At 42.1% G+C, this 25758-nt stretch overlaps 1 protein-coding gene across 3 annotated transcripts in view; it reads left to right on the top strand.

Annotated features, from left to right (window-relative positions):
- AMOT (angiomotin) overlaps positions 1 to 25545 on the top strand; it is a 65729-nt gene extending 40184 nt beyond the window's left edge. For all 3 annotated transcript variants that reach the window (XM_075053743.1, XM_075053745.1, XM_075053746.1), the window contains 7 exons: positions 2151 to 2296; positions 12809 to 12958; positions 14766 to 14956; positions 17237 to 17359; positions 18039 to 18271; positions 19131 to 19355; positions 20400 to 25545. In XM_075053743.1, coding sequence (XP_074909844.1) covers positions 2151 to 2296; positions 12809 to 12958; positions 14766 to 14956; positions 17237 to 17359; positions 18039 to 18271; positions 19131 to 19355; positions 20400 to 20500 — 1169 coding nt within the window. In that variant the 3' untranslated portion in view covers positions 20501 to 25545. The remainder of the gene's footprint in view (positions 1 to 2150; positions 2297 to 12808; positions 12959 to 14765; positions 14957 to 17236; positions 17360 to 18038; positions 18272 to 19130; positions 19356 to 20399) is intronic.
- The last annotated feature ends 213 nt before the right edge of the window (positions 25546 to 25758 follow it).

Genomic DNA, 25758 nt, shown 5'->3' on the forward strand with positions numbered 1-25758 from the left:
TGTACTGAAATGTCTTGAGGCCGATGGCGTCGAGCCAACTTTTCTGTCATCCCACAGTGTACTCCACCCTTCAGACAATGCTCACTTTTCTCCAATTGTTATATAAAAAGGTAGTGCAATAAAATTGCAAAACAGAGATTTTCTGTGGTGTAACGTGCACTGCTTCTACTCTGACAAATGCTGGTGTCCCTCTCATGTTGTCTTTAGCTTATTCCGTGTGGCTTATGTTGCAAGCAGATGGCTGTTGGGGTGTGAATTCAAAACTCCTGGTGGTAGTGGAAAGTCTGTGCGTTTAGTCTCATTCAGACTGGTTGGGTGGACTTTGAGGTTCATAGGTTCACCAAGAGAGGTGGGAAGGTCAAAGCTGTGAGGCCTCACATTCAGTTTCTCCTTTTGGATGAACATGGAGACCATAGTGCTACTATTTTGTCGGTCCCAGCATTTCTAGGGGTGCTGTAGGCACTTGTCAAGTGAAGCAGTACTCATTTGGGGAAAAGTCTGGAACAAAACCTCCAAAAGCCTCGCTGCAAGCACTTACAGATTAGCAGATTGCTGGCACTGATTGATACCTGCTGGCATAATGCCACCCTGTCTCATCTCTGCCCATTTTCTGCAATACACTTTAGCATGCTGACACTGTCAGCAACTCGTTTCCTGGGTGGAGGAAAAATACTGGGATGGGAGAGATGGGGAAAAGAATAGGCAGGTGGTGACATTAGCCTTTGTCCTTGTGTCTTGTGTCACAGGCTAGTTCTGAGTTGCAGTCAGGGTTTGCTCTGCAGAGTTCTGGGTGCTGTTGGTGGACAGGTTTGTTTTGCAACCTGTGTGTGGGCTGTGTTGATTCCCTAGCAGAAGGGAATCTTTAGCTACTCTGTGTTGCTAAAGCTTTGCTCCTGGCTCTCTGCTGGCAGAAGGGGAATAATTGTGGCCCTGTAAATATAGTTATGCACATGCTTGCACAAACGGGCCTGTGTACTCCATATGCAGTCTGTCCTAACACCCAGGATCTAGTTCCTGTTTTTCAAGCCTTCCACTCCTTGTCCTCATTCCTTTGTCGTGGGATATTGGTTTCTGGAATGCAGTTTCTCTGGTGTCATCAGTGCTGGGTGTAGATCACTCCAGGGAGTGTTCTGTGGTTATGTATCCAGCAAGTGTGCTAATGTTATCATTGTAGCTGGTTGGCTTGAGCTGGGAATGACAGCATATACAGAGGACAACAGCTCTGTGTTGTGGCTTCGCTTTACACCCCTGTCTGATAATTTCTCCAGTCCCCAATTATTTTATCCTATTTATTTTTTTATGAAGGCAATTCCCTGTTCCTGAAACACACAGCATGGCTGCTCCCACTAGGTCCAGCTCTTTCTGGAGAGCAGCAGAAAAAGACTAGCTGCTGTGCTTGGGGTGGCTTTAAAGTACCAGACGTGAACTGAAGGAAGGTTTTATCCTTCCTTCTAGCCTTCAGTGCTGGGCAAAAAGCTTTCTTGAACTGCAGGTCTGCTTTGAGCAGTGACAGAACAGATATATGTGCCTCAGTTCTGGCCCAGGGGGTCGTTTTTAAGGGCAATAGAGGAAGACTGAGGAGTTCTCATTTCTTACTTGTTTTCTGACTCCTCTGATGGTACCGCCAGCAAAGTGGGACAACTGGGTGTTACTTTGCGAAGGAGGACAGCTGCCCCAGGCAGAACAGCCTTCCTGTTCTTGGGGTCAGTGTGAAAAAAAGGAGCACAAGTTTTTCAGGCACAGAAGTCTGCCATCTCCTCTCCCCGCCTGGGATATTAAAATTACCCAGTTTGTTTTCCATCACTGAAAGCTCAGAGGTAAAGAGATGCCAAGTTTCACTAACCATCTGCATAATCAGAGCAAATTACCTAACTGTACTGAGTGATGCACCTTCTATTCCTTCTCACTAGCATTGTGGCACAATTGTTACTTGAAGGTACCATGCTTGTTTTTCAGGGTTACAAGTCCTTCTCTTCCTTGAAAGCCATGCACTTCCCCCCTCCTCCCCCCCCTCCTTAGCACTAGATTTGCATTCTCTCTCTTGTGAGAAGCTCCAGTACAATCTTTCCTTTACCTCTGGAGGGAAAGACTCCTGAAAGCTGGGTAGAGGCAAGTGCTGTCCATTGATAACTCTCACTTTATTTTGATAGACAAGGAAACACAGCGGGAAAAAGAGAAACTGGAAATAGAACTGGCTGCTGCACGCTCCACCAATGAGGACCAACGAAGACACATCGAGATCCGAGACCAGGCCTTGAACAATGCTCAGGCCAAGGTGGTGAAACTGGAGGAGGAGGTAAAGTTGCTGGGAGAGAGAAATTAGGGTAGCTTGGGTTCCAGTAAAAGTGACTGTGGGAATGAGTTTGTCTTGTGCAAATTATAAGGAAATCTGCTTGCTTCAAAGCTGTTTATATCAGCTTAGCTTTGTGTTGGTTAGCTAAACCACTGAACTGTGCAGAGATAAGCCCCAAGTCTGTATTTCCTTGGAAGTGCTTTCGTCTAAGCAGCCATGTTTCGTTTTCTTTTTGTTTCAACTGATAAAAATGGGCTGGAACTGAAATCCCAGCCCTGGCAACCTCCTGAACTTGGCAGAAATTCAGATCTGGATGGACTTTTAACTAATATCAAATGAATGCAGCTTGTCCCCTTGCCAGGTGTTCCACTTACACCAGGGTATCGTGGTGCACAGTGCAGATCACCGCATGTGCCCAGCATTTGTAATAAGCTGAGCATGACCTTGGTTGTTTTCTCTCCCTTTCCTCCCAAGAGGGGATAATGCATTTGAGCTGCTTAGCTGGGCAGCTTTCACAGCAGTTTCTTTTGTAGCCTTGTCCCTGCCACTCACACATGGCTCTCACCTCGCTGCCCTTCTGCGTCATAGTGTCCGTCCTCTTTCCTCCCGCCTACTCCTTTCCTCTCAAAGGCTCCATTTCCCACTCCCAGCCTCTGCTTCCTTTACTCCTACTCTTCCTCCATAGAGAGCCTCTGGAGGAAATCTCATGACCAAGCACACTTCCTCCACTGCAGATTTTTCTCTCCTCCTTCAATTCTGCCATCTTCCTGCCTACTAGCACTCACCATCACCCTCAGTTGAGCACTGTGCCTATATCCACCTGCATCTTGCTGCCTTCAGAGACATTCCTCAAACCCTCCCCTTGTCTGCTTCTATGTCTCTCTCTCCATTCAGGATCACATTGTGGCAAGAGAGAAGGAGTGATCAAATACAAAGTGAACATCCTCCTATCTTGTCTCGCCTGCCTTCCTCCTTTCCCAGGTACAGGTGTAGCTGCCTTCTTAATTTTAGCCTGCTCTTCTCTAAGCTCTGTATTTGCCTCAGTAGCTCTTCTCCTGAACCCACCTGTGTTTCTCTCCCTGGCGTCCTTAATTTCTTCCCCTGGCAGTACTCTTCTTTTAATCTCTTTGGCTTCATAGAAGCCATCCCTCAATCTCTTCCTCTCGTGGATCTGCTCTGCTCATTCAGGATGTTGTTGCAGGGTTACCTGCTATCATACCTTATTAGCCTTTCTCCCCAGTGCTCCACCTCGCTTTCCTTTCTCCACCACATCAAATTCAGGCAGTTCCTCTTTGCGTTCCAGGCCACTCATGGTTTACCCAACCCTGTTTTTCTTCTTCCCCTGGTTGCTGAGAGGATGTCTTCTACCTTTGTCCTTCTCAATTTCCAACCAACCCTCCCTCCCCACCCCAAACAAGCACTTCTGTGCTTTCTCCCAGACTGTCCTCACCTTCACTGCAAACAGCAGCAAGGCTACTTTGAAGCATCCCTTGCTGTGATGCTCACAACATGGTTGACAGGGGCTAGGCCACAGAGCCTACTGCTGTTCATACCAACCCAGAGACTGTCTACTTGGCCTGCCCTACGTGTGTGTTTCTGCCTGTTGTCTCCAGTTCCAGAATCAGGCTGTGAGCTTTGAGGGCAGGGAGCTTTCATTTGTACAGCACTTAGTGTTGCCAGGCTGTGGTCCATCACTGGGGAACCAGGTTCTGTGCAATACAAATTATAATAATAAAAAAAGAACAGAGTCAGAGGAATGCTTAAATATCACTGGCCACATTCAGCCTTGCGCACAGTTGATGAGTCCATTGATTTCACTAAAATTGCAGCATCTCCTGGCAAGCCTAACTTGCACCTTTGTTGCTCAGGGGGACAGGGAGCATTAAGTTATAGGGTAATTTAAACATGACATGATTCTCTTTGGCTCTAAAACTGTTCTGTCATTTGATCCTGCAGTGTATTGGAGCTCTTTGGCTTTCATTCAGATTTCACCACCTTATTACACTAAGTCTGACGTGTGACTAACTTCAAGTACACAGGACTAGTTCCCTGGACTATTCGCAGACTTGGAGTCAACATGTGTCGAGGTGCTGTGGTCAGCCGGGGCCAGCACACACAGCACTTGGCTAGGTTGAACCTCTCTGTAGGCACTAATATTGGCTCCCTCACAGTAAAGTTGAAACCTTTAGGGGTAATAATAATTGTATGTTTTCTTTTCAAAACCTCTCTCATTTTACTAGAAGAATTGGGTTCAGTGCTGTTGCAAAGTATTTCTGCCTAGGTAGAATAATAAAATGGTAAGTAACTCTGGGCTAGATTGCATGATAGCTTAAAAACCACACAAATGCTGGTATAGAGTAAAATGCCCTGCATGAGGGTTTGTGGTCATTTGCATCCAACCCTTGCTTGAATCCCAGGGTGCGCAGGAAGTGCCACCCTTCCTGTTGTAGATAAATAAGGAAGCGTCTCCGCGAGGGAGCAGGAATTAACTCTGCTTTTTCCTAAAGGTGAGGGGGAATAAGGGGAAACAGAAGGGGTAAAAAGTCACTTTTTCAGGTTTCCAAAATCACTTTTTAATGAAATACTTGGGATTATAAAGCATTTGTTGCCTCATTAGCATTAAATTGTGGGAACTTCTGAAATCCCCGAGCTGTTTGGTAACTTTCCTAAAGACAGCCAAGCAAGCTGCTCAGTGATCAGGGCACTATTTAGAAGGGACTGTAAATGTCAGCCTGAGTTAGTGACATTCAGTGACCAAGATATATGGACAATTTGTCTATTATTTCTTTTATTCCTGCCAGCTTAATCTGAGTTACTAGTCCCTGTAATTGTCAGGAATTTCCAAACTAGTCCTGCAGAAGAGGGTGGAGTTTCTTATGCTAAGGTTTGGCAGCCACTCTGCTTCAAGGCCTGAGGGGGGTGTGCATATTTCAGTTGTTGCATCCTGTAACGTAAGTTTTCAGCTTTTTTTCCCCCGCTCCGTTTTGACTTCCTATTAAGCAAAGTTACCCTGCCTTATATGCACCAGATCCTTTATGAAAAGAATATTTCCATTCTAACGAGAGCTATAAGACATATATCACTACAGCTGAATTTAAATGTTGCATTGGAATTGGAACTTCCAGATTCTTTTTAAATCCTTTGCCTGAATTGCCAGTTGGGACAAAACCACCTGTCTGTAAAATGCAGACACTTGTCTACTCTTACGGAGCTTTGAGAGCTTTTATATATACTGGATTTTAGCATCCAAGTTAGAGGGAAGAAAGGATAAAGGGATGCTAAATGTGATGGAGAAAGGAATGATCTTGAAGATACTGAAGTATAGTGTGAAGCAGTTGGAAGCAAAAGTAGACACTCATAGAGTACTTTCCCTGGACTGTTAGCAGGGGTGAAATGACCCTCCAAATTTGGAACAAGCTGCCATTAAAGTTTTCGATAGTGTGGAGTTTATTTCTGCAAAGTGCTAAAAAGGGTGGATGATCATGAGTATTTAAAACAAGCTGAAATATGTCTACGAACCGACTTGCTAAGTATGTATATGTTTTATATGTAATATTTAAACTTGACTACTTCTCTACCCTACATAAAGATACCCAGTTATTAACTCCTCTTTTCACTTGTCCATTTTCATTCTTCCTTCTAGTACACGTTCCACAGTTATGCATAAGTCAGCATCTTATTAAAATTGTTTCTAGTGAAGTACTAGCCTGTGTTTTTTAAAATCAAAACTTCAAATTATTTTCATTACATGCAATAAATTTGAGATAAGTTGAATATATTTGAGGTAAACTGCATGTTAGCTTAAAAACATATATGGCAGTCAGAAATGGTTAGTGATAATGATATTTGCAGCTAAAGCAATGAAAAATTCTCATTTTGGAGCATGGATTGCCATGATGGTCTCAATTTTGATGTAAACATTTGAATGGCTGCAGTGTGCAGCAGGTTTGCAGCTGGTAGACGGTCACAGATGGCCTTTATGTGTGAGCTTTTAAAATAGTCACATTACCATGATTTAACCAACATCTACTAGCATACACCTTGAGAGCCTTCAGCAAACAGAGCAGATGGTTAAACTTTACTTTGCTCTGGGCCAAAGACAGAAATGCTGGGTTTACAGAAAGGACCATCCTGACCAGCCTGAGACTCAGGGTAAGCGCTGGCGTATTGTGAGTCCTTACCAGGTTTGTAATATTGCAGGAGGGAGTTTGATGCCAAATACTTTATCTAACCACAACTGCTGGATGTAGAGGGTACAATCGCTACTGTTTTTACACTTTTTAAAAGAAAAGGAATTTCCAGAACTTTTCTTGAACTTGGTCATTTCTGCTTACCCTGGTTAATTCATACCATGCAAGACCACACTTCAACTTGAAAAAAGTTTGTGGTTTTTTTTTATAGTAGCGTAACTTCTACTCCTTTGCTCCACCACTTTACAAGCCACTGTTTTAATGAGTGCCTTAAGGAGATAGCTTTGAAAAATAGCGACTGCTACTAAGAAGATATTTATATCTACTCTTTGCCATCCTCATGTGCACACCTTGCAATGGAAAGAGAAGCCAGACATCCTCTCTAATGGGTGCAAATTGGGGGCTGGTGAAAGGGAAGAAGTTTGAATGAAATATCTTTTCTAAAAGTGGCTTGTATTTAGGAGCGATAAGATCTTTCAGCCATCAGAATTCAACATAAACCAGATATCAGAGCTAATATATTCATTTCCCACTCAGCTATTGTGGAGAGAAATAGCACACTATTTCTGATAACAGTGATGGTTCTGTCTGTGGGGAAATGTAGGAACATTCATTTCCAAATGACATCTATTGTACTTTATATGCTGTGCCTGAGATACTTTCAGAACAGAGCTCTGGCTTGTAGGGAAGAGACCCAAAGGAGAGTTTGTGTGCTTGAAGGCTTGTCTGTTTTTTTCCAGTCACTTCTCTGGGTCTATAAAAAGATATTCCTAGTCTCCACAGCTTTGTCTTGCTTAAATACTTAGAATCTCAGAGCTACATAACTACTCCTTTCAGGACAGAGTTGCTTTTAAAGGAGACACTTTTTGGATGGCTTATCATTCATGAATGGGTAGGGTGGAGAGGAAAGAAAACTCCCTCTGTTCCCTGTAACTAGTATGTGTGTATGTTTGTAATGACCTGCATTCTTGTAACAATGCAGAACTGGCTTTTTATTGCCCTGTCGCTACCTCTCATATTCTGCCTGTTAGTAATTTTCCAGAGGTGGCTTTCAGAGTTATAACCTACTTTAACACAAACAAACGGAGAGACGACATTATGACATTCCTGTGCAACGAACACTATTCCCTAGCAAGAGGATAGTGTTACCAAATTGCTTCAGCATGAGTTCTTGCTGAGGCCAGTGGCGCCTTATTGGGCCTGAATTCAAACAAACTGAGGGTTCAAAGGCATCCTAGAGGAATATATTCCAACTGCAAGAGGGAGACGTAGTTTAAACGTGCTTGCTGTCTTTTTTTTTTTTTTTTTACTACATTTCTGCCATAGCAGGCAAATTCTTGTGGGGAAACACATTTTCAGCTGCATCTGAATGGATTCAGCTTTAGGATAAACCAGAATGTAATGAAAACACCCTGAATAATATTAAACAAAGGACTTTGAAGACATCAGAAATAGTGGGTGGGAGACAAGCAGATGCTGACGAGTGTTACCAATTTGCTGAAATAGGAGCTGTCCAAGATGAAGAGGGTAATGGCTGGGTTTGTCAAAATGCCTGGGAGAGTTTCTGAATCATTGCTAGCTATGCAGGAAGTCTTCTCTTCTTCCCCAGAAAAACTCTTTGCTGAGTAACGCATCTGGAAGCGATGAATCTCTTTACAAAAGAAGATCCTTCCTTCCCCCTCACCTGCTACATCCAGGACTGTGTTTGTCCTGCAGAGGCAGCTCCAGTCTGGAGGATGTTACAGCCTCTACCTCCCTTGCTTCTAGTGACTTGACAGTGAAAATTGCTCATTCCTGTATGCCCCTGCTCCCTGTGCTGCATGCATGAAAACTCCATGCCCTTTTCAGAGCCTTTCTTATGCAAGGACCTGGGATCCCTGGAAGAGATTGCATGGTTTGTCGAAGCCTAAATCAGATGAAGGAACAGGATTTGTTTGGCTTTTAGAATGTTAATCCATTTTCTGCTGGGCAGTTGTAGTAATAATCAAATGTCCCTATTTCTGACAGGAACGCTTTGTCCTTGGCCATTGATTTTAGACCATGCAAGTGCTGTCTGTAGCAGAGAAACCTGCAGGTTGCCTGCTGCCAGGCATTAAGTTGTCTTAGGAAATTTCCTGCGAAAAGGTTCTGAGGACTAGTTTGTTTTCTAGGTTTAGTGAATTTGTTTAATCATTTCATCCCTGTATGTTTAGAGTGATTGATTCATTTTCCATTGCTGGAAGCCCTGCAGTTTGGGGATATTGGTGTGCGGACATTCTCAGGCAGTAAATCTTTCTGACTAACTTGGAAACAGATTGCTCTTCAGGTCAGCCAGACTCTTGTGAGCAAGGAAGCCTCCAAATCCCAAGCATATCCTGCTTCTCCCAGCTGGCTCTCAACTGCAGAAAGCAATCTTGACAAGGGATAGAGGAAATAAAATGAAGTTAGAAATACTTTATCAGGAGGCCAGGGAATGTTTCAGCGATATTCTCTGCATCAGTTCGCACTTTTGCATACTAGATTTCTGCAGAGTCCCAAGCCAGTCCTTGCCTTCTTTATTTTTCTTGTCTTCGGTCCTGTTGCAGAATTTATGTAAGCATTGTAGTGGATGTGAACTGGAGAGTGACTGCTCTTGTTTACAATGGTTTAATTAGAAAATCTTGTTGAGTTAAAGCCTGACCTCTGATACTTGGTTAGGACATTTTCCAAAGCAGTTAGGGATTGACCTGGAGAAGATATGCACATAATTAAAGTTTGCCGTGTGCTGTAGGAAATGCTGGGAAGGCTCAGTCGTGCTGAGCTTCCAGACGTGCACTGAGGTTATTTGAGATCTTACCGTCTTAAAGAGGTGTTATGATAAAGATACTATTATGAGTAGAATGCTTTGCATTTTCAGAGCACCCTTCAAGGCAAAACAGTTACAATACATTATGTGAGCATGAGCTTGCTTATTAGTTAAATGCAGTACCATCAAAAGGAAAATTACTATCTTGTCAAATTTATTTAAAATTATATACTGAAGGGCGTGACTGCATCCTTGTAAAGCTTCAGGAATGAACTCTTATCTAGAGCACGTGTTCACTGCAAGGCCTGTTGAGAATTCCAGCATCCTTTGATGCCATCTCCCCCGTGGTAGATGTTACTGTGGCCCTTGGCACCAAGCAGCCAGTTTCAGTTCTTTGCTGGAAGAGAGAGGGTGGGGAATCCATGGCAAATGACCAAGAACAAGCCTCAGCATGCTGCCTTTTTTTCTTCCTCCCATCTCATTTATGTCTGCAGCACCCTGGCAATACTCAGGAAACTGTTTCCAATTCCCGTCTTAGGAAAACATGATCATACTCTCAATTTATGGTAATGAAATCCCTCTGTGCTTGGAAGAATGATTCCTGATCCTCTTTACGTTGAGATAACAGATAAAGTCAGAAAGATTTAAATAAATAAATAAATGAATTTGATTTCAGTGCTACCACTTGTGGAGAATTCTGGTTCACAGAAAGGTAAATTGTTCCTCACAAATACTTGCAGTAGCAGAGATGGCAGAGCTCTAAATAAATGACACCGCCAGAATATGCAGTGAGTTGACTGAGTGCAGCGAGGACATGAAATGAAACAATCTCATATATAAAGGATAATTGTGTCAAAAGACACCTTAGGAAAGCTGAGTTGTCTGGAGCACATGCATGCCTGTAAAGCTTACAGAACATCTGTGTTCCAAAAAATGGAAAATTATTTGAGGGATTCCTGATTTAATTCTGGTTTTAAGCCATTAAAAAAAATACACACCCCCCACCTCCTCCCAAATTTTCTAACATTCCTAATTATTCCTGATGCTGGAAGATGAAGTGTATTTTGTGAAGGAGAAAAAAAAAGTTGTCTTCGTGAAAAGCCACTGAACAAGCTGTGCCTGTACTTTAGGTCTGGTGCATGAGTTAGGCATGTGCAGGCAGTGCTGCTAAGTTGGGCAACAGCTTGTGTTGCAACATTTCACCTGCAGGTTTGGCTGATGGGAGCACTTTCAAAGTGAATGTTTCAGTGGAATTTCTGTGTCCTAATTCTTTTTTTGGCTAGGCTCTTGGTATTCTTTGAATGCAGGCCAAAACGTTAATCCACATATACGCATACTCAGGTTTATTAATTATGAAACTAGTAAAATGTTGTCGGTGGCTACTTTTGCAAGGAGAATTTTACCTGTGTGTTAAAAAACTTTTCAGAAATTTAAATGCTTTGTGGTAGGTAATAAGAGACAAATATCCATCCTTCCTTCCTTAATTTTTACACAGAAGAGTGGGGGACGAGAGCTGATTTTCAAGAGATTATTATTCAGCTCGATGCATGATATTTTGCTGCTAGCAAGTTTATTAGGTTGTTCCTTACTCTTGTCCAGGTCAGTAAGCTCATATGCAAGACCAAGATACTGAGTACTTTCCATTTCTAGGTTCTGCTGCTGACTCATAGTTTATCATTTTTTGGCTAGTTACAGAACTACTTTGAGCTGCTGTTAATCTAAGTGTAAAACTAGTGCATTAATCTACACTTTACTGGAGTCTGAGAAAGCTTAAATCAGTGTAATTAAGCACTATGATCTGGAATAAAAAGATCTATTAAGTATAACATTTGTATTGATTTTCTGCAGAGCAGCAGTGGAATATTAAGTTGTATTAAAATGTTCTTGTTCCTCCCATTCCAAACAAGCATGAAATCTTGAGCAAGCGAAGAATAAAAATACCTTTCTACTGTACATGCACTGGTGGGAAGGCCTTTGGCTGGATTACTCACTATTTATTGTAACTTTTATTATAAAATACTTGTTTGGGGAAAATCCTCCAGGGCAGCAACATTCATGCTGTGAGATTAGATGCCTGCTGACTTTATGAAGAGAAGAAAAGGATACCATGTCTGTGATTACTAGTGTTTGGAGATTTTTCTCTTTCTGCTATTCACTTTGCAGTCTCTAGATTGCCTCAAGGAACAGGAGCGTGAAAAGAGAAAATTTTGAAGAAACACATGATAAGACCTTTTTGGAAGGAAGGTGCAATATAAGAAAGGCTCATGTTGTTCAGATCAAAGCCCAGCAAGCCTAGTATCCTGTCTCTGCCGAAACTTAAAGCAGATTTCTAGGGAACGCTATCAGAATGGGGCCAACAAACAGCAGTACTTTCCCAGAATACTTTCTGCTTCCAAGAAGGACTTCCTGAGCCAAAAGTGGTGTCTTTTGTCTTTAATATCCCTCAGTGGACTTTTCTTCCATGAAGCTGTAGAGTAGCTCTTTGAACTCACATAAGGGAGTCTGTGTTTTGCATTGTGGTGCTTCTCTAGACTTTGGCTCTGACTGTTGGGAAAAGTTGCCTTATTCCTGCTATTTTTGTATTTCAGGGTTTATGACAATCATAGCTAAAAAAGCAATGCCCCAGATTTGCTGCAGAAGGCCAGCTAATTGTGATTATTAGTCTTCTCCTTAACAGAAAATTATGTCCATAGGTGTGCAGTATTCCATATATTAGAATAGAGCTGGGCCTTGGGTGTGTTTTATTCTTTTTTTTTATTCATATTTTAGTTTGGTTTTATTCTGCCTGAACTGTGGATTAACCTTGCTAAGACAGTTATTGGGGGTCTCAGCATGGTAGTTTTCATTGCTTACCCTGAGGCAGGATAGCAGCTTGGTTTGCAGGATGAATGATAGAGGAGGACAGAAGCTCAGGGGCAAGAAGTGGAGCAGGGCCTCTCAGGTCACACCGGGCGAAGATGACCGAGATGCCTGTCCAGACTGCTAGAATAAATCTGGCTGCAGTATGGAGAGAGCACAGGCCACGTCTAGTGTATGCTTTGATCCTATTCATTATTTTATAGTTATGGGACTGGAATAGATCCTACAAGTTTTGATTCAGTTTCTGCTTAATCTCATAAAAACACTGCCAGCAGTTTTCAATATTGCACTGAAAAGTGTCCCCAACTTGTGGACCAGCTCTAAATGCTGTCTTTGCTACAGTTACTTTGGTAATATGTCAATGCATTTAAACACTCTTTATTATGAACTCGGATGCCCTTTCTAGCCCATTGCTGTTCTCAATCATTTGCAACAGATAATTACCTCAGTTTCCCCATCATTACCATGGGGTCGCTGAGGACAAAAAGAACAAATATACCTCGCAGGAAAGCAGAGATGGGAAAGACCTGTAACATCCTGAATATGGAGTCCAGAGTAGGAGTCTGAGGCACACTGACAGCAGTCATCTGGACATGTTCTTCCCAGCTGGTGTTTCTGTGCTCTGCAGTGTTTACAAAGCCAGAAGTTCACTTGCTTGTTCTCATTATTTAACTTATGCTGCATTTTCTTCCTTTGTTTCAGCTCAAAAAGAAGCAGGTCTATGTTGAGAAGGTGGAGAAGATGCAGCAGGCCTTGGTTCAGCTGCAGGCAGCGTGTGAGAAACGGGAACAGCTGGAACATAGGCTGCGGACCCGGCTGGAGAGAGAGCTGGAATCTCTCCGGATGCAGCAGGTACCTGCTGTTTCCCTGTGCCATACTAGGTTTCCTGTAGGATTGTACAGTATAACCCACACCACAGATAAAAGAAGGGCAGTGGTTTTCTCCATCTTGTAAAATTAACAAATTTTTCTTTTGGTAGCTAGAATCATGGATTTGCTGGCCATTGTATTGTTTTTACTTCATTTAATTCTCTGTTCCAACCAGAAAATTTAGATAAGAGAGCAACAGGGGATTTGTCACATGGCAAGATTCAGACATAGCCATATAGGTAGATGGTGTTCTATCTTTAAGCTGGTTATATTTACTTCTAAATAATTTAAAAAATATTGCTCACGGTTTGAGATTTTATATAAAATTCATTAACAACTGGCCTGAAAAGAGGCCCTTCAAAAATCTTTTGCATTTAAAAAAACCAAACCAAACAAAACCAGCAAAACCAATTCTATAAATGCAGTTGATGGAAATGGATGGGAGCTTCACGTAGAGTATATTCTTACGATTGTAACGTGAGTCTTTTTCAGTGAAAAGAATGAATGAGAAGTAGATTGCGCAGTGGTGTTATGAACTGGATGAGAAGTTTTAGTTTTATTTCAGTCTATGTCAAACATAGGTGAACTGTCAGGTTTGTAAATTTTACTGGATATAGGATGCATGCCTGTGTTCTAAATCGCATTTAGTTTCAGGTTATGTTTATCCCCCAACTTCCACCTCTGCAAAAGAATGGGTATTTAAATCTGATTTGTATTTTTGTATTGGTTTGAGTAGGAGTTACAGTAATTTGATAAACTTTTCTGTGTTACCTTTGGAAGAGTAGGTACTCTGAACCCCACAATTTTTGACATTGAGCCTGAGTCAACACAAAAAAATAGCTTTCTTGTCACGGTTAAGAATTCTGAGCTGAACGTAAAGTAGCTTGTCTGCCCAATTTCTTTTCTTTTGAACTATTTTTTTAAATTTTTTAAGTCAAATATCCTGCTAATCCCAGAAGAGACTTCCATATAAAACTATGCATTTTATCCATTGAGCTATTAGCTCAGCAAATCTCCACTCTTTCTTGTTTTGAAAGGGAACACTGCCTGTCTTCCAAATATTGCTTTAGAACTGAATTTTTAATCCCCAGCTACTTAATCCACAGGTATACAGTGATCATATTGATTTAATAACCAAATCCTTTAAAAATATTTTGTATGTATTTTTTTTTAAAGGTGTGATAACCCTTATCTGCTAGTTAATGTCTTACTGGAACAATGTTGGAAGTAAGTCTGTGTTACTTTAGGCATTATGGATGGGCTGTAGACATCAGCCCTGAATAGCATGATCTAGCTCTTGGATGCATATGTGGGGCTTTGCACATGGCAAAAGGCCTTAGGAGTATTTTCCGTCTCAGATATTTCCTTGTTCGTATTGACCAGTTCTGGAATGGCACCAGGAAGCACTCTAGTGTGGGTGCTGTGAGTCAAGCTGTCTTTCTTGGGAGCAGTGCTTGATGTTTTATGACTTTTGAGTTTCAACATTTGGAAAATAGAAGGATCCTTTCTTGCATTATATGAACTTGTTTCCTGGTTATGACAGAGTGAGGCTGAACTGCCCCTGGAGATGTTTCAGATTAAGCTCTAAAGGAGACCGTTACCATCACCTAGTCTGCCCAAGATGGCATAGGCCGCTGCATTTCACTCTGGGTGGTTCTTGCGTCAAGCCAGTGCTGCTCTGGACCAGCCCCCATCCTTCAGACAAAAAGCAAACAAACCAACCCTGAGTCTTACAGATGCATCCTGAGATGACTTTTTTTTTTTTTTTTTTTTTCGCTTTTGGAAATCAGCGTCAGGGTACATCTCAGACTGCCAATGTCTCAGAGTACAACGCCACGGCACTTATGGAACTCCTGCGCGAGAAGGAAGAAAGGATTCTTGCTCTGGAAGCTGATATGACCAAGTGGGAACAGAAATACCTGGAGGAGAGTGTGATGAGACAGTTTGCTTTGGATGCAGCTGCAACTGTGGCTGCTCAGAGGTAAATGAGACTTTTCATAGTACAGGGATTATTTTCTATTTCCAGTTGAATGTCATAATTTCCCACCAAGGAATGTTGTCACACCACCCTCCCATGATACCTCGCCTTGTGGTCTGAATGGCTTCTCAGACTTCTGCATGCGAGTGGGGCTTGGCTGCTTTTCCTGGGAGCTGTGCAATTGCCAACAATTAGAAACTTTTTTCCAGGGGAAGATTCCTCCACATGCAGGAGCCATTTTCCAGACTAGAGTTGTTCTGAGCCATTCCTAGAAGCTGTTGATTCAAAAATAGGTGTATGAGAAGGGTTTTGGGTTTTTATTTTTTTAAACAGGAATCAGTCCTCACTGAAGTCATGTGAGATGGGGTAAGCTTGGTGATTCACATCATTCACCCTGAATGGCTTACTTGTTCTCCAGAATGTTTTTGCAAATTACTTTGTGGTATTGTCCTCAGCATGGTTACTAACCAGAAACATCTACTAGGAAATTCTGCTCAAAACATTCTGCTGTGTCTGGAGAGCACTGCTTGTGGGGGTGGGAAGAGAAGGGTGTCTGAAATTTGGTAACAAGCTCACATTCCAAGACAACAGTACAGAAACACTTATTATGGCTGTAAATATGGCCAAGTGTTTCAGCTAGTTGGTAAACAAGAGCTGTTATTGGAGTGCGGCTCCTTAGTGTTAGGTATTGCTTACATATAATTTCATTGCTCGCTAGTTTCTGGTTCTTGATGGCAGATTTTATTTTAGATTATTCGTGAAACAGAGTCAATAGGGATGTTATTGCAATTGGCTTCCTAGCTTGTAAGATCATACTAGAATTACAGAGGTAGAGTTGCAGATCTGCTGTGTTAGTGTTTAAAGACTTATCTTATCTTGCTCCAGAAGCAAGCTGTTATTTTAGGGTATTGATTCTTCTTGTGCACTGTTTTCCACCTCCCCAGAGATTCTCTAAAGGCTCTTGCTACTGCTTGTCCTTAGAGGCTATGTTATATTTTCAGCGTGCACTGATAAGTAGGGGTCTGGTCTATTTTTTATCATGGAATGAGAGGGGATTTGTTAGGCCTGTTCCAAGTTTTGTTAAATGAACAAGAATGCCTTCCAGTCAGGAAAGAGCCAACCTCTGTTTTTCCATTTCCTTCTAGCTGCTTCTCCCCTAAAAGAGAGTATTCCATTAGTGTCAATACTTCTGCAAGTTTATATGCAGTTGGCACCTATAGTAACTACTTCAAAAATATAGGCTCTGAGGGATTCCACTAATTTCAGTGGCAACCTCATCTACACTGTGCACGAATTTCTTTCCCTTTTCTTTGATAGTGAGAAATAGCATCCCGTAAGAAGTTGAGGTTGCAGGAAGGATGCTTCACAGCACAGGCAGGAATCCGGGTCAGGTTACGTTTCTTTGGTGAATGACCTTCTTATGCCCTTTACATTGGTGCTTTGCTGTTCCTGATCTGAACTTTTGCAGAGTTAAAGGTATATTTACCAGACAGTTCTTAGTCCTGCTGGGTCTGAGAGAACAGATTTCTTGTTACAATGAATTGGAGCTCTTGGTAACTCCAAATTTTTTTGTGTTTCGTCTTTTCTAATTATGTTAATGCATAGCTATGTCAGTAACATGCTCTTAATGTTATGAGTCATAGAGTGATACAGAGCATAGCACAGTGACTTTGTTCTGACTGAAGAGCAACAAGTAGAACGAAATACTCATTATGTTTTGGTTAGTGGACTGAACAACTATCGCAGTGTTAACATCAGGCACTATGTGGAATCAGTCTGTTTTCAGTCCAGTCCAAGTTTTTTGGACCAAGCTGCTTAGGATTCCTTAAGAAACTTCCATGCCTAGTTCCCTTTGATACTCAGATTCCCTGTATGATACTGTTGGAAGGGGAAGGGAAAAAGCTTTCTAGCTGAAGCAAAGTTTGCACTGTTTCAATTGAAGAGAAGTGCCTAGCGTTCTATACCATCCTTCCCCCTCCCCATGTCCTTGGATTTGCCTCATCAATCAGTTTACAACGGTACAGTGAATCAGTTAGATTATAGACTGGCCTGAGATGGACAGTAGATTGTATACAGTATTCTTGTAATGACTTGCATATTTTTGTAATCCTTCTTTCATTAGGGCTGGGAGTTGGATTTTTGGAAGACACTGAGCCAGCCGCAACTCAAAAAAAGTGGATATTCTTGTTTGTTACTTTTGAGCAATTATCAATTATTTTGTGCTGTTAGGAGGAAAGCAGCAAACTTAGCTGGTCCTTCATCTGTTCTACTGCTTGTTCTCAGGGACACGACAGTGATCAGCCACTCGCCTAACCCTAGCTATGACACCTCGCTGGAAGCTCGCATTCAGAAGGAGGAGGAGGAGATCCTGCTTGCCAACAGGAGGTGTCTCGACATGGAGGGAAGGTAAAATACAGTTTGGTCCTATCTGGCTTCTTTAGGACAGGGATTTTAAATTAATTGTCTGGGTAGACGCCTCAGAACCAGAAATTCTTGTGTCTTCACCAATAGCAACGATGTAGGATGCCAGACGCTCATTTGGCCAAGAAAGTATCTACATAGCAATCCAAAACCTGTCTTGATACTGAGGGCTAATGCAAAAAAGTCGTCTTGGATTTTTTGCATCTAGCTTCTTGTTCTTCTCTCTTCAGGGCATCTTCATCAGACCCCAGGCTCCAGCCACCTCTTAACAGTCTCACAGAACTGTTTTCCCTGGGGTTAGGTCCAGTGCAGGCTTCCCAAAGTGTGTTAATCCTCTTCTTTCTGTTGCTCTCATGCGCTGCCCATAACTCTCAGCTTTGTCTCAAAGCCCCTTCCATGGCTGTTTAGAGCAACTTCCAGTAGCCAAAGGTGGGTGGGTATCTCAGTGCCTTTCTCTCATGCATGTATACAGAAAGTCTCATGCATGATCTGCTCTGGTGGGCCAGTGAGCAGCCAGTATTCAGGGCAATAAGCTCACTGGTATCCTCTCTCTGCCTCCCTAAATGCCTGAGGGAGTCCTAGTCACAGCCATGGGGGCACTGAGGCCTCAGTCCAAGGAGACAGGAGTACAAGTACATTGTTCTTCTTTGTATTTCTCAAAAAGGATTAAGACTCTACACGCTCAGATCATTGAGAAGGATGCCATGATCAAAGTCCTGCAGCAGCGCTCCCGGAAGGAGCCTGGTAAGACAGACCAGCTCTCGTCAATGAGACCTGCCAAGTCACTGATGTCCATTTCGAATGCTGGCTCGGGCTTGCTGTCCCACTCGTCAACACTGAGCAGCACTCCCATTCTGGAAGAGAAGAGGGAGGACAAGAGCTGGAAAGGCAGCCTAGGTAATTTTTAAATAACAGTGGCAATCCAGATATGCAAGTCACTGCTTAGAGGGGAGGCAGGAGCAGCAGAAGGAAGAAGGTGTGTTGGACAGACAGATCAGCTGGCCTAGCGTGCAGTAAAGCTGACTGCAAGCAAGATGGGAGACATTTGGAACAACTGTTTGTTTTAGTCACTTTTGGGAAATAATGACTTCTGATGTCCAGGCTCTGTCATTAAAATATGTAAGCCTTTATTCCCAATTTGGTACCTGACTTCAGGGATATTTGAGATAAAGTGTTCAGAGTTCCCAAGCCCTTGCTTTCAGCTGGGTTGTTACAGCTGTCTGAAGGTGTAAAGTCTCCTTGAATAGGAGCAGAGATACTAATCAGATTGCTATCCCGTAGTGTTGTGCCTGCACTAACATGACTCCTGTCTGGAATGGCTCAACACCATTGTTCAGAGAAAATGCATTGTAACAAAGAAGATCTTAGATGATTTTTTTTTTTTTTTCCTGGGGGAAGTTAGGCCCAAAGGCCCTCCCTATGAAACTAAAAGACCCTGAAATGTAAATAAGAATCTGTTGTAGCTGATTTCAGAGTGTGCAGATTTATCCTGCCATAGATGGGCCACTGGTTAGAGACAGGGAAATAAGGTGTTAGTGCCCACTGCGTATCTTTGCATGCAGCAACATGAGGATACTGCTATTCTTCAGGTACTTCAGCAACCAGTGCTGAAAGGTGCTATAGAAAGGTAAATTAGTGCTGTCTGCTGAAGCACGGAGCACTTTCCAGATCCTAGAGCAAGTACTACAGAGGGGTGCAGAACTGATACCAGTTAGTTTTCTGGGATTGTGAAATTTCCTTCCCTTTTTCCACAAAGGTGTTCTGCTGGGAACAGAATATCGCTCCGAATCCATTCCCTCCACCCCCTCTCCTGTCCTTCCTTCCACACCGTTGCTGTCAGCTCACTCAAAAACAGGCAGCAGAGACTGCAGCACCCAGACTGACCGGGGGAATGAACAAAGCAAAGCTGCACCTTCCACTGCAGCTCCCACACCAGGACGACTCCCCAGTACCAACCTGGCCTACAGCGCAGACAAAACAGGTAACAAAGCTCAGCTGCTCTCCCAGAGGGCCCCTGCCATGGTCTTGCCAACAGTTCTGCTCTGTAGGGCAGGCCCTGCCATCCCTTTTTCCATTCAGGAAAAGTGGGTTTAGTTTTTATGAGGACAGATAGGTTTCAGAGGCAAGCTTGACAATGTTCTGAGGGGTCTCAAATGCCCTGAAGGAAAAAAAGCCTTAAGAGTGGTAGCATAAGCATGGACACACTGGGTGGAGAGGTATAGCAAGGTTTAAGAATTGGAGCAGTTATATGCAAATCCCTGGATAGTCTCTGAGTCAGTGTCGACTCTGAAGTAAATTGCAAGTAGCATGTGGGGTTTAAACAGTGTATGAAAATGGGCCGTAGAAACTGGCCATTGCATTTTAGTGGGTATTCAAAGCAAAGTGGACTCCAGGTAAGGGGGAGGAAGAAGAAGGAAAGGTAACTATCATGATAAAGCTGTCTCGTTATTATACTGTCCCAGTCGCAGGACCGGCTTCAGCATTGGCACAAGTAGATCCAGTTGACAGTGACTGTCACAGAAGCTGAATTTGCTTCCCACAGAGCTCCGAGCTGGCAAGAGCTGCTCGTTTTCCAGCCCACTCTGCCAAATCAATGCAGATTACACAACCTTGCCTCTTCTACTTACAGACACATTACAATTATGTTGTTCTTTATGGAAGAGTGAATTTGGCTGGTCTGCTGTGCATCTTGCCCATGCTATGCTATTTAATGGGTATCGAGGGAGATAGGGGAACAGGTTTTGTGGTGAAAGTCTACACTGACTACATTGGTTTAAATGCAGTCACTCCAGTTTTATATGCCATTGTGTACCAGTGGGAGATACCCAAAGGGAATTTGATAAAATATCTTTATTTGTTTGGCTATATACATGAAGAATTGAATTTTTTAAAACAAAATAAGGAGTTGTGAGCTGTGTTTCGGCCAATGATAGAAGATGACTTTTAAAATGTTAACGTCATTTTTCTAACCTCATTGAAGTTACAGCTTTTGATTGTCTGTCTCTTGTTTTCCCTCATCACGTAGATGGGCCACTTTTCCACTCCAGCACTCTTGAAAGAAAAGCCCCTGTTCAGACCATGGGGCAGGACCTCCCAGATGGAGAGATGGTAGAATACCTCATCTGAAAGGCTGTACCAGGATCTGAGCTGGGATACAGTAGCAAGAAATTTTTAAAAGACATTTTTCTTGGGAAAAAATTGTCATACCTGAGTAATAAAAGAACACTCAGCTGTTTGCTCTTGTATATTATGTCTCAAAAGTATGGACAGGTTAATTTATAATTTGCTCTAAATTATAAAAAACCCGTAACACTTGTTCTTTGAAAGTTTCCCCCTTTATTTTTTAAATAATGGATCTGGTAACATCTGGAGAAAAAACAAGAACTTAGGTGCACTACATCTGATAGTTCATTTCAGTATTTTTAAAGTCTCTTAAACAGAAGTACCTGCTCTCACAGCTGTTGGTTAAATGTCTAGCTTGAACACAGTAAGGTGAGCATAATGGCCTTATAACGATCAGAACCAGGGACTTAGTTGTGACCATCACTTAATGGTTTTAGAATACAGGTGTTCTGAGAAACTTTTATAAATTTGAGCTGTGATCAAAGGAGATTTCTCTTTACAGTCAGTGTAAGAACTCAGAATAGGTATTTCACATTCATAGGCTGGAAAGATTTTCATTTTCAGTGTGGTAATGTGGTTTTGTTTTTTTTTAACTTCCCAAATTGTGTTATTTCTTTATTAAAAAAAATGACTCCGGTGATTAATGTCGCATTTCACATTTTTAGTTTCATTGAAAGATTTGCCACACTTTTATACTTAAGTACTTTTTCAATAATTTATACAGTGGATAGTAAATAATATATTGCATTCATGTTTTACGTAAATTAAAAAAGGAGAGTTTACAGGCTCAGTCTTGATCTGTTAGATCAGATTTCTGCCATTGTAATGCCATTGGCTTTAGTGGAACTCCAGATTTACCGTAGTGCAAGTGGCAAGCCCTGTTGCTTTTCAGTGTTAGCAACTTAATCTACTGCGTCTGTGGAGATCTTTCTCTGTAGCAGATTTTTCTATATTTCAAATGCCCTTCTACTTTGTATGTCTCTCCTTCTTGGAGATACTAGATTCTTCTTCATCTAGCAAAGCTTCAGAGGTAGAGCTTTAAAGAGAAGCTCTGTGTAAAGTTTCAGATGGCAAATTCTCTCCTTCCAAAATATTTTTTTTCTTCATCTAACTGGAGAGAGCAGCTTAAAGAAAGTCCCAGAGGCATTACAGAAGAAAGTTGCACATTTAAATCATCAGGTTCACTTTCAGATTTTTGGAAACTAGCACAGATGCAGCAATGCTTTGATTGCAGATGCTATAATGAGATATTAAGACCAATAGAAGTAAATGAGTATTTTTTGTTACTGTCTTTGCATTTTATTAAAACACTTCAATATTAATTTCTGTTAAAAACTACTTTTTTTTACTTGAATGTTAAAATACCTAATTAGCCAGTGGTCACACCTTGGGAACCTGGCTAGTCTCAGCTTTCTGTGCAACATTAAAGTAGCCAGATTTTCATTTCAGATCATTTCACCCCAGAAATAAGGAAAATCAGCAATCCATCATCGAACAGTTAGTGAATGTCCTCAATTCCTACTTATCTGACACAACTGATACAGTGTCCAGTTGAAATGGCCTTACCAGATCAACAGATTGTAACATGAATTTCACGGTGGCGGGTTGGGAGGTGAAAGGAGGTCCCTTCTGTCTGCTGCACGGGTGACGTAGCAGTGCCTAAAGATCAGCCATGAGTTGGATACTCTTTGTCTTCTAGTGATAATGGCTTAAAAAAACAAGGAAAACACTTCAATCATTTCCAGCAGATTTGCTGCTTGTTAATGTTCTTCAGGCTGTATTCCTAGACCCACAGAAGCTGGAGATGGCAAAATGCATATGGTAAGATAGGAACTAAGTCTAACTAGCCTGGCGTTACCAGTGACTGCTCTAAGAGGCAGCACAAACTCCCTTCCATCACCACTACTTAAGACACTTCAGAGCTGCACTCTAAGGCTTTGACTGTCTCTGCCATAGGGGACAACGTCCTTCTGGACACTGTGGTAGTCCCTCCCTAAGTGTATCCTAATAATCTGTCTGAATTAGTCCTCCACCCTTTTCTAGACAAACTGTTCACAGCCTCTTCATTCTCATCCCTGAGAATGTCTTACTTTTACTTCTCTTGGCTTAATTCCATCCCATTATATGAAGTAATGCCCACTCTGGATGATTTGTAGTGATTTCTCTTCCTCCTCCACAGCTGTTGGAAATGCAGGAGAAGCTTTTCTCATTAACTCTAAGGTGTCCATCTTTCTACCATTTCAGCATGATTTTCTGTATTATATTTTGTGGTTTGGGCTTAGAATGAACAATAAGGGAGATCAAATGCCATTGAGTGTCTGCGTGAGAGAGGGGGATGGATATTTGAGTGCTTTTCTGTTCTTTTAAAGTCAGGAAAAATGATATTCCATCTTTACAAGTACTTCTCAGCAGCAGGAAAGAAGTTTTGCAACTGCAGGGCTTGATAAACACTTCCAACTGGCTTGATTCACGTTAATTTTAAAACGTCTAGGAAAATTTGGGTTCTTTACAGATAGAATCTGTTTTAGAAAACTGATTTTCCCCAATCTGTATTGGCTGTTCAGCTGGACTAGGTAAAAATAATTTGTTTATCCTCCTTGCAGCTCATTGTTTTCAAACTGAATGCCGCTGTAATCTATTTTTACAAAGAAAAAAGGACATAATGGCTTTCTGTGAAGAAAATACAGATTATGTACAGCAACTGTCTCCTCCAAAAATGGAAGCCAGGCAGTCTCTGACAGCCCAAGCCATCAGGATTGCAGGAGCCTTAACAGTTCTGTGCCCATGGAAGTAAATTTGGAAGAAGATGGTGGAGTTTTCCATTGCTTAGGTCAGGTTCTGTGCCCTATTTTGTAGTTTTGATTTCTTGCAAAAGCAAAACCCCCAGAACTTTTGACATGGAAGTTTGAGGTCATTTTCCTGTGCTGACAAACTAGGAGCCATCAGGAATGTATTCTTTCCCTCGAGCTTCCTCAGAGCCATCCTGATGTGAATGTAAAAGAGCTGCTTGCTTTGAGGAAGATGTGTACTATAGTCTTCAGTCTCTCTGTACAGATTTTTATTTTGTTTTTAAAACAGAAACTGCTTTAAGGAGACAAACTGCACACCTAGTTCCTTTTCCTTCTGTAGAGCTTATTTCTAGTAGACAGTGATTTTTAACACAATGATTGCAATGACCTTTGCAAACCAAAATTTTAGACTAAGAGTTTTTCTTAAACTCGGGTATTAGAAGCAGAATTGTAGCTTTTATAAAGAAAGCCACATATTCTTCCTTGTAGAACAAAACAAGAAAATCAAGTTTAGTTATTTTTCCTCTTTCCTTTCACTGCTTACAGAATGGCCAAACTCACAAGTCCTTCCCTTGGGCAGTTCCTTTGGGATTTGATGGCTCAGGGAACTGCCTGAGATCTAGAGGCTTTTGTTCCCATCTGGCTGTATGTCATTATTAACTTAAAATAGCTCCTACCTGGCAACTCTTGGGGGGTCTAGAGCAGCAATTATCTGTCTGTGGTCTGAAGACTCATGGGGATCTGTGAGTTGCTCCTCGTGAGTCTGCAAAGGGTGGCTGAGGTCAGCAAGTACTGTCAGGGGGCTGAAATTCTTTATGTGTGGTCTCTGCCTCTGTTGGCAAGTTTGTAGAGTGAGAGGCTGAAAACTGGCATTCGCTTTGCTTTGGTTTTGAGGCTGCCCGAGTGAGGGGACTTGCAGAGTTTTAGGCCAGCACCGTTTCCAAGGACACCTCCTGCTCCAGGAGCCCACACCGACGACCAGCAGCGCGTGAGACGTGTAACAACCGCATCCCGTGAGCCGTGACACCCGTACAGTGAATCCCGACAACCGCGGCCAGACAATGTGCTTTTTCCATTGATTATAAAATGGTGGCGGTACAAACTCAGTGCAGTCAGGGCAAGCAAAACCCCGGGGGGGCAATTTGGGTTTCTCTCTCTCCCTACGAGGGCTGGCACAGGTTAGCTGGGGATTCACTGTGCTTCTTCGCGCTGCGGCCGATGGTTTTGCTCCGTGCCAGGGGCGGGGGCTATGGGGAGAGGGGTCTCTTTTCATGTATTTGTATAGGAACTCTTTTTTAAAAGCTAGCATTTTTATGTCTAGAAAGTAAAAAGACAATGTATATTGTAATTGTACTGTATTTATGAAGAAAATACATTTCTTTTCAAAAAGATCTTATTCTAAGTTGGTTTTAGACTCTGACTTCCAACAACATCATCTCTTGCCTTTCAGAAGCGTTGAAACCCACCTGGTTTGCACTGTGCTGCCCTAATTACACTGTTAGGGCTGTGCTAAACGATTGAGATTTAAGAAGCAGGCGACCGCCTGCCCTCCTGACTCAAGCAGAACCTGTGTTGCTCCGCGTTCTGAAGTATTTGAACGCTCGCTTTCTTTCCGCTCAGGCTCTGCTCAGAATCAGCAATGGAGATGCTGAAATAACTGGAGAACAGGCTGGAGCAAAGTAGCTTCCAAGCCTTGCCTCCGGGGAGAGGGGGGAAAAAGCTGCCCTTTTGCTTTGACCCTGGAGCAGGGCTCATCCCCGAGAGACGTCGCTCAGGACTCGTCCTGTCGTGTAGGTCTCCTCCGTTTGCAGAGGAGGAGCTTTGGGGGCAAATGGCTTCGGCCCAGTTTCCCTTTCAGCAGAGTTGTGGTCTAAAAGGGGAGAAATGAGTGACCAGTTAGCTGCTGCTCTTTGGGATCCAAAATAGCAAAGCATAAATTAAAACACTAGAAGTTTGCCATTTCACAACCTTAGAAAATGTGTCAAGAGAATGATCTTTCCTATATAAATCTATATTGAAGTGAATCATGTGGATTATTTTTTCCTCTTTATTTGAACCATCAAGTTTATTTTGTAATTTGTGACTGAGCTGTTTTGTAATTCAGCTGTTGAAACAGCCCTAAAGTCTTTGAAGATTATGGCAGCTTTAATTCTAGGAAAGAAAACCAAAAAGTAAGTGTAAATATGCACCAAGAGAACTTGTAAATGTCAATCGTTATGTTTGTAGTTAGCTATAAAAATATTTTTTGTGTTTTTAAAGAACGGATCCTGTGTTTCCAATTTTTTTCCACTGATTTGCTTGCTTTACAGTAAATTTTCTTAGTATGAAAGATTTATTGATTATAAAACAAAACCAATCTTCACCTTATTGAGTCCTCACTGCTGCTTGGCCTCCATCTTTAAGTTTTCAACTCCTTGTGGGAGATTTTGCAGGATAAAATAATTGTCATTCATGTCTCTTCCCTTAAGCATC

This window comes from Buteo buteo, chromosome 22 (assembly GCF_964188355.1).
Source record: "Buteo buteo chromosome 22, bButBut1.hap1.1, whole genome shotgun sequence".
Taxonomy (NCBI): Eukaryota; Metazoa; Chordata; class Aves; order Accipitriformes; family Accipitridae; genus Buteo; species Buteo buteo.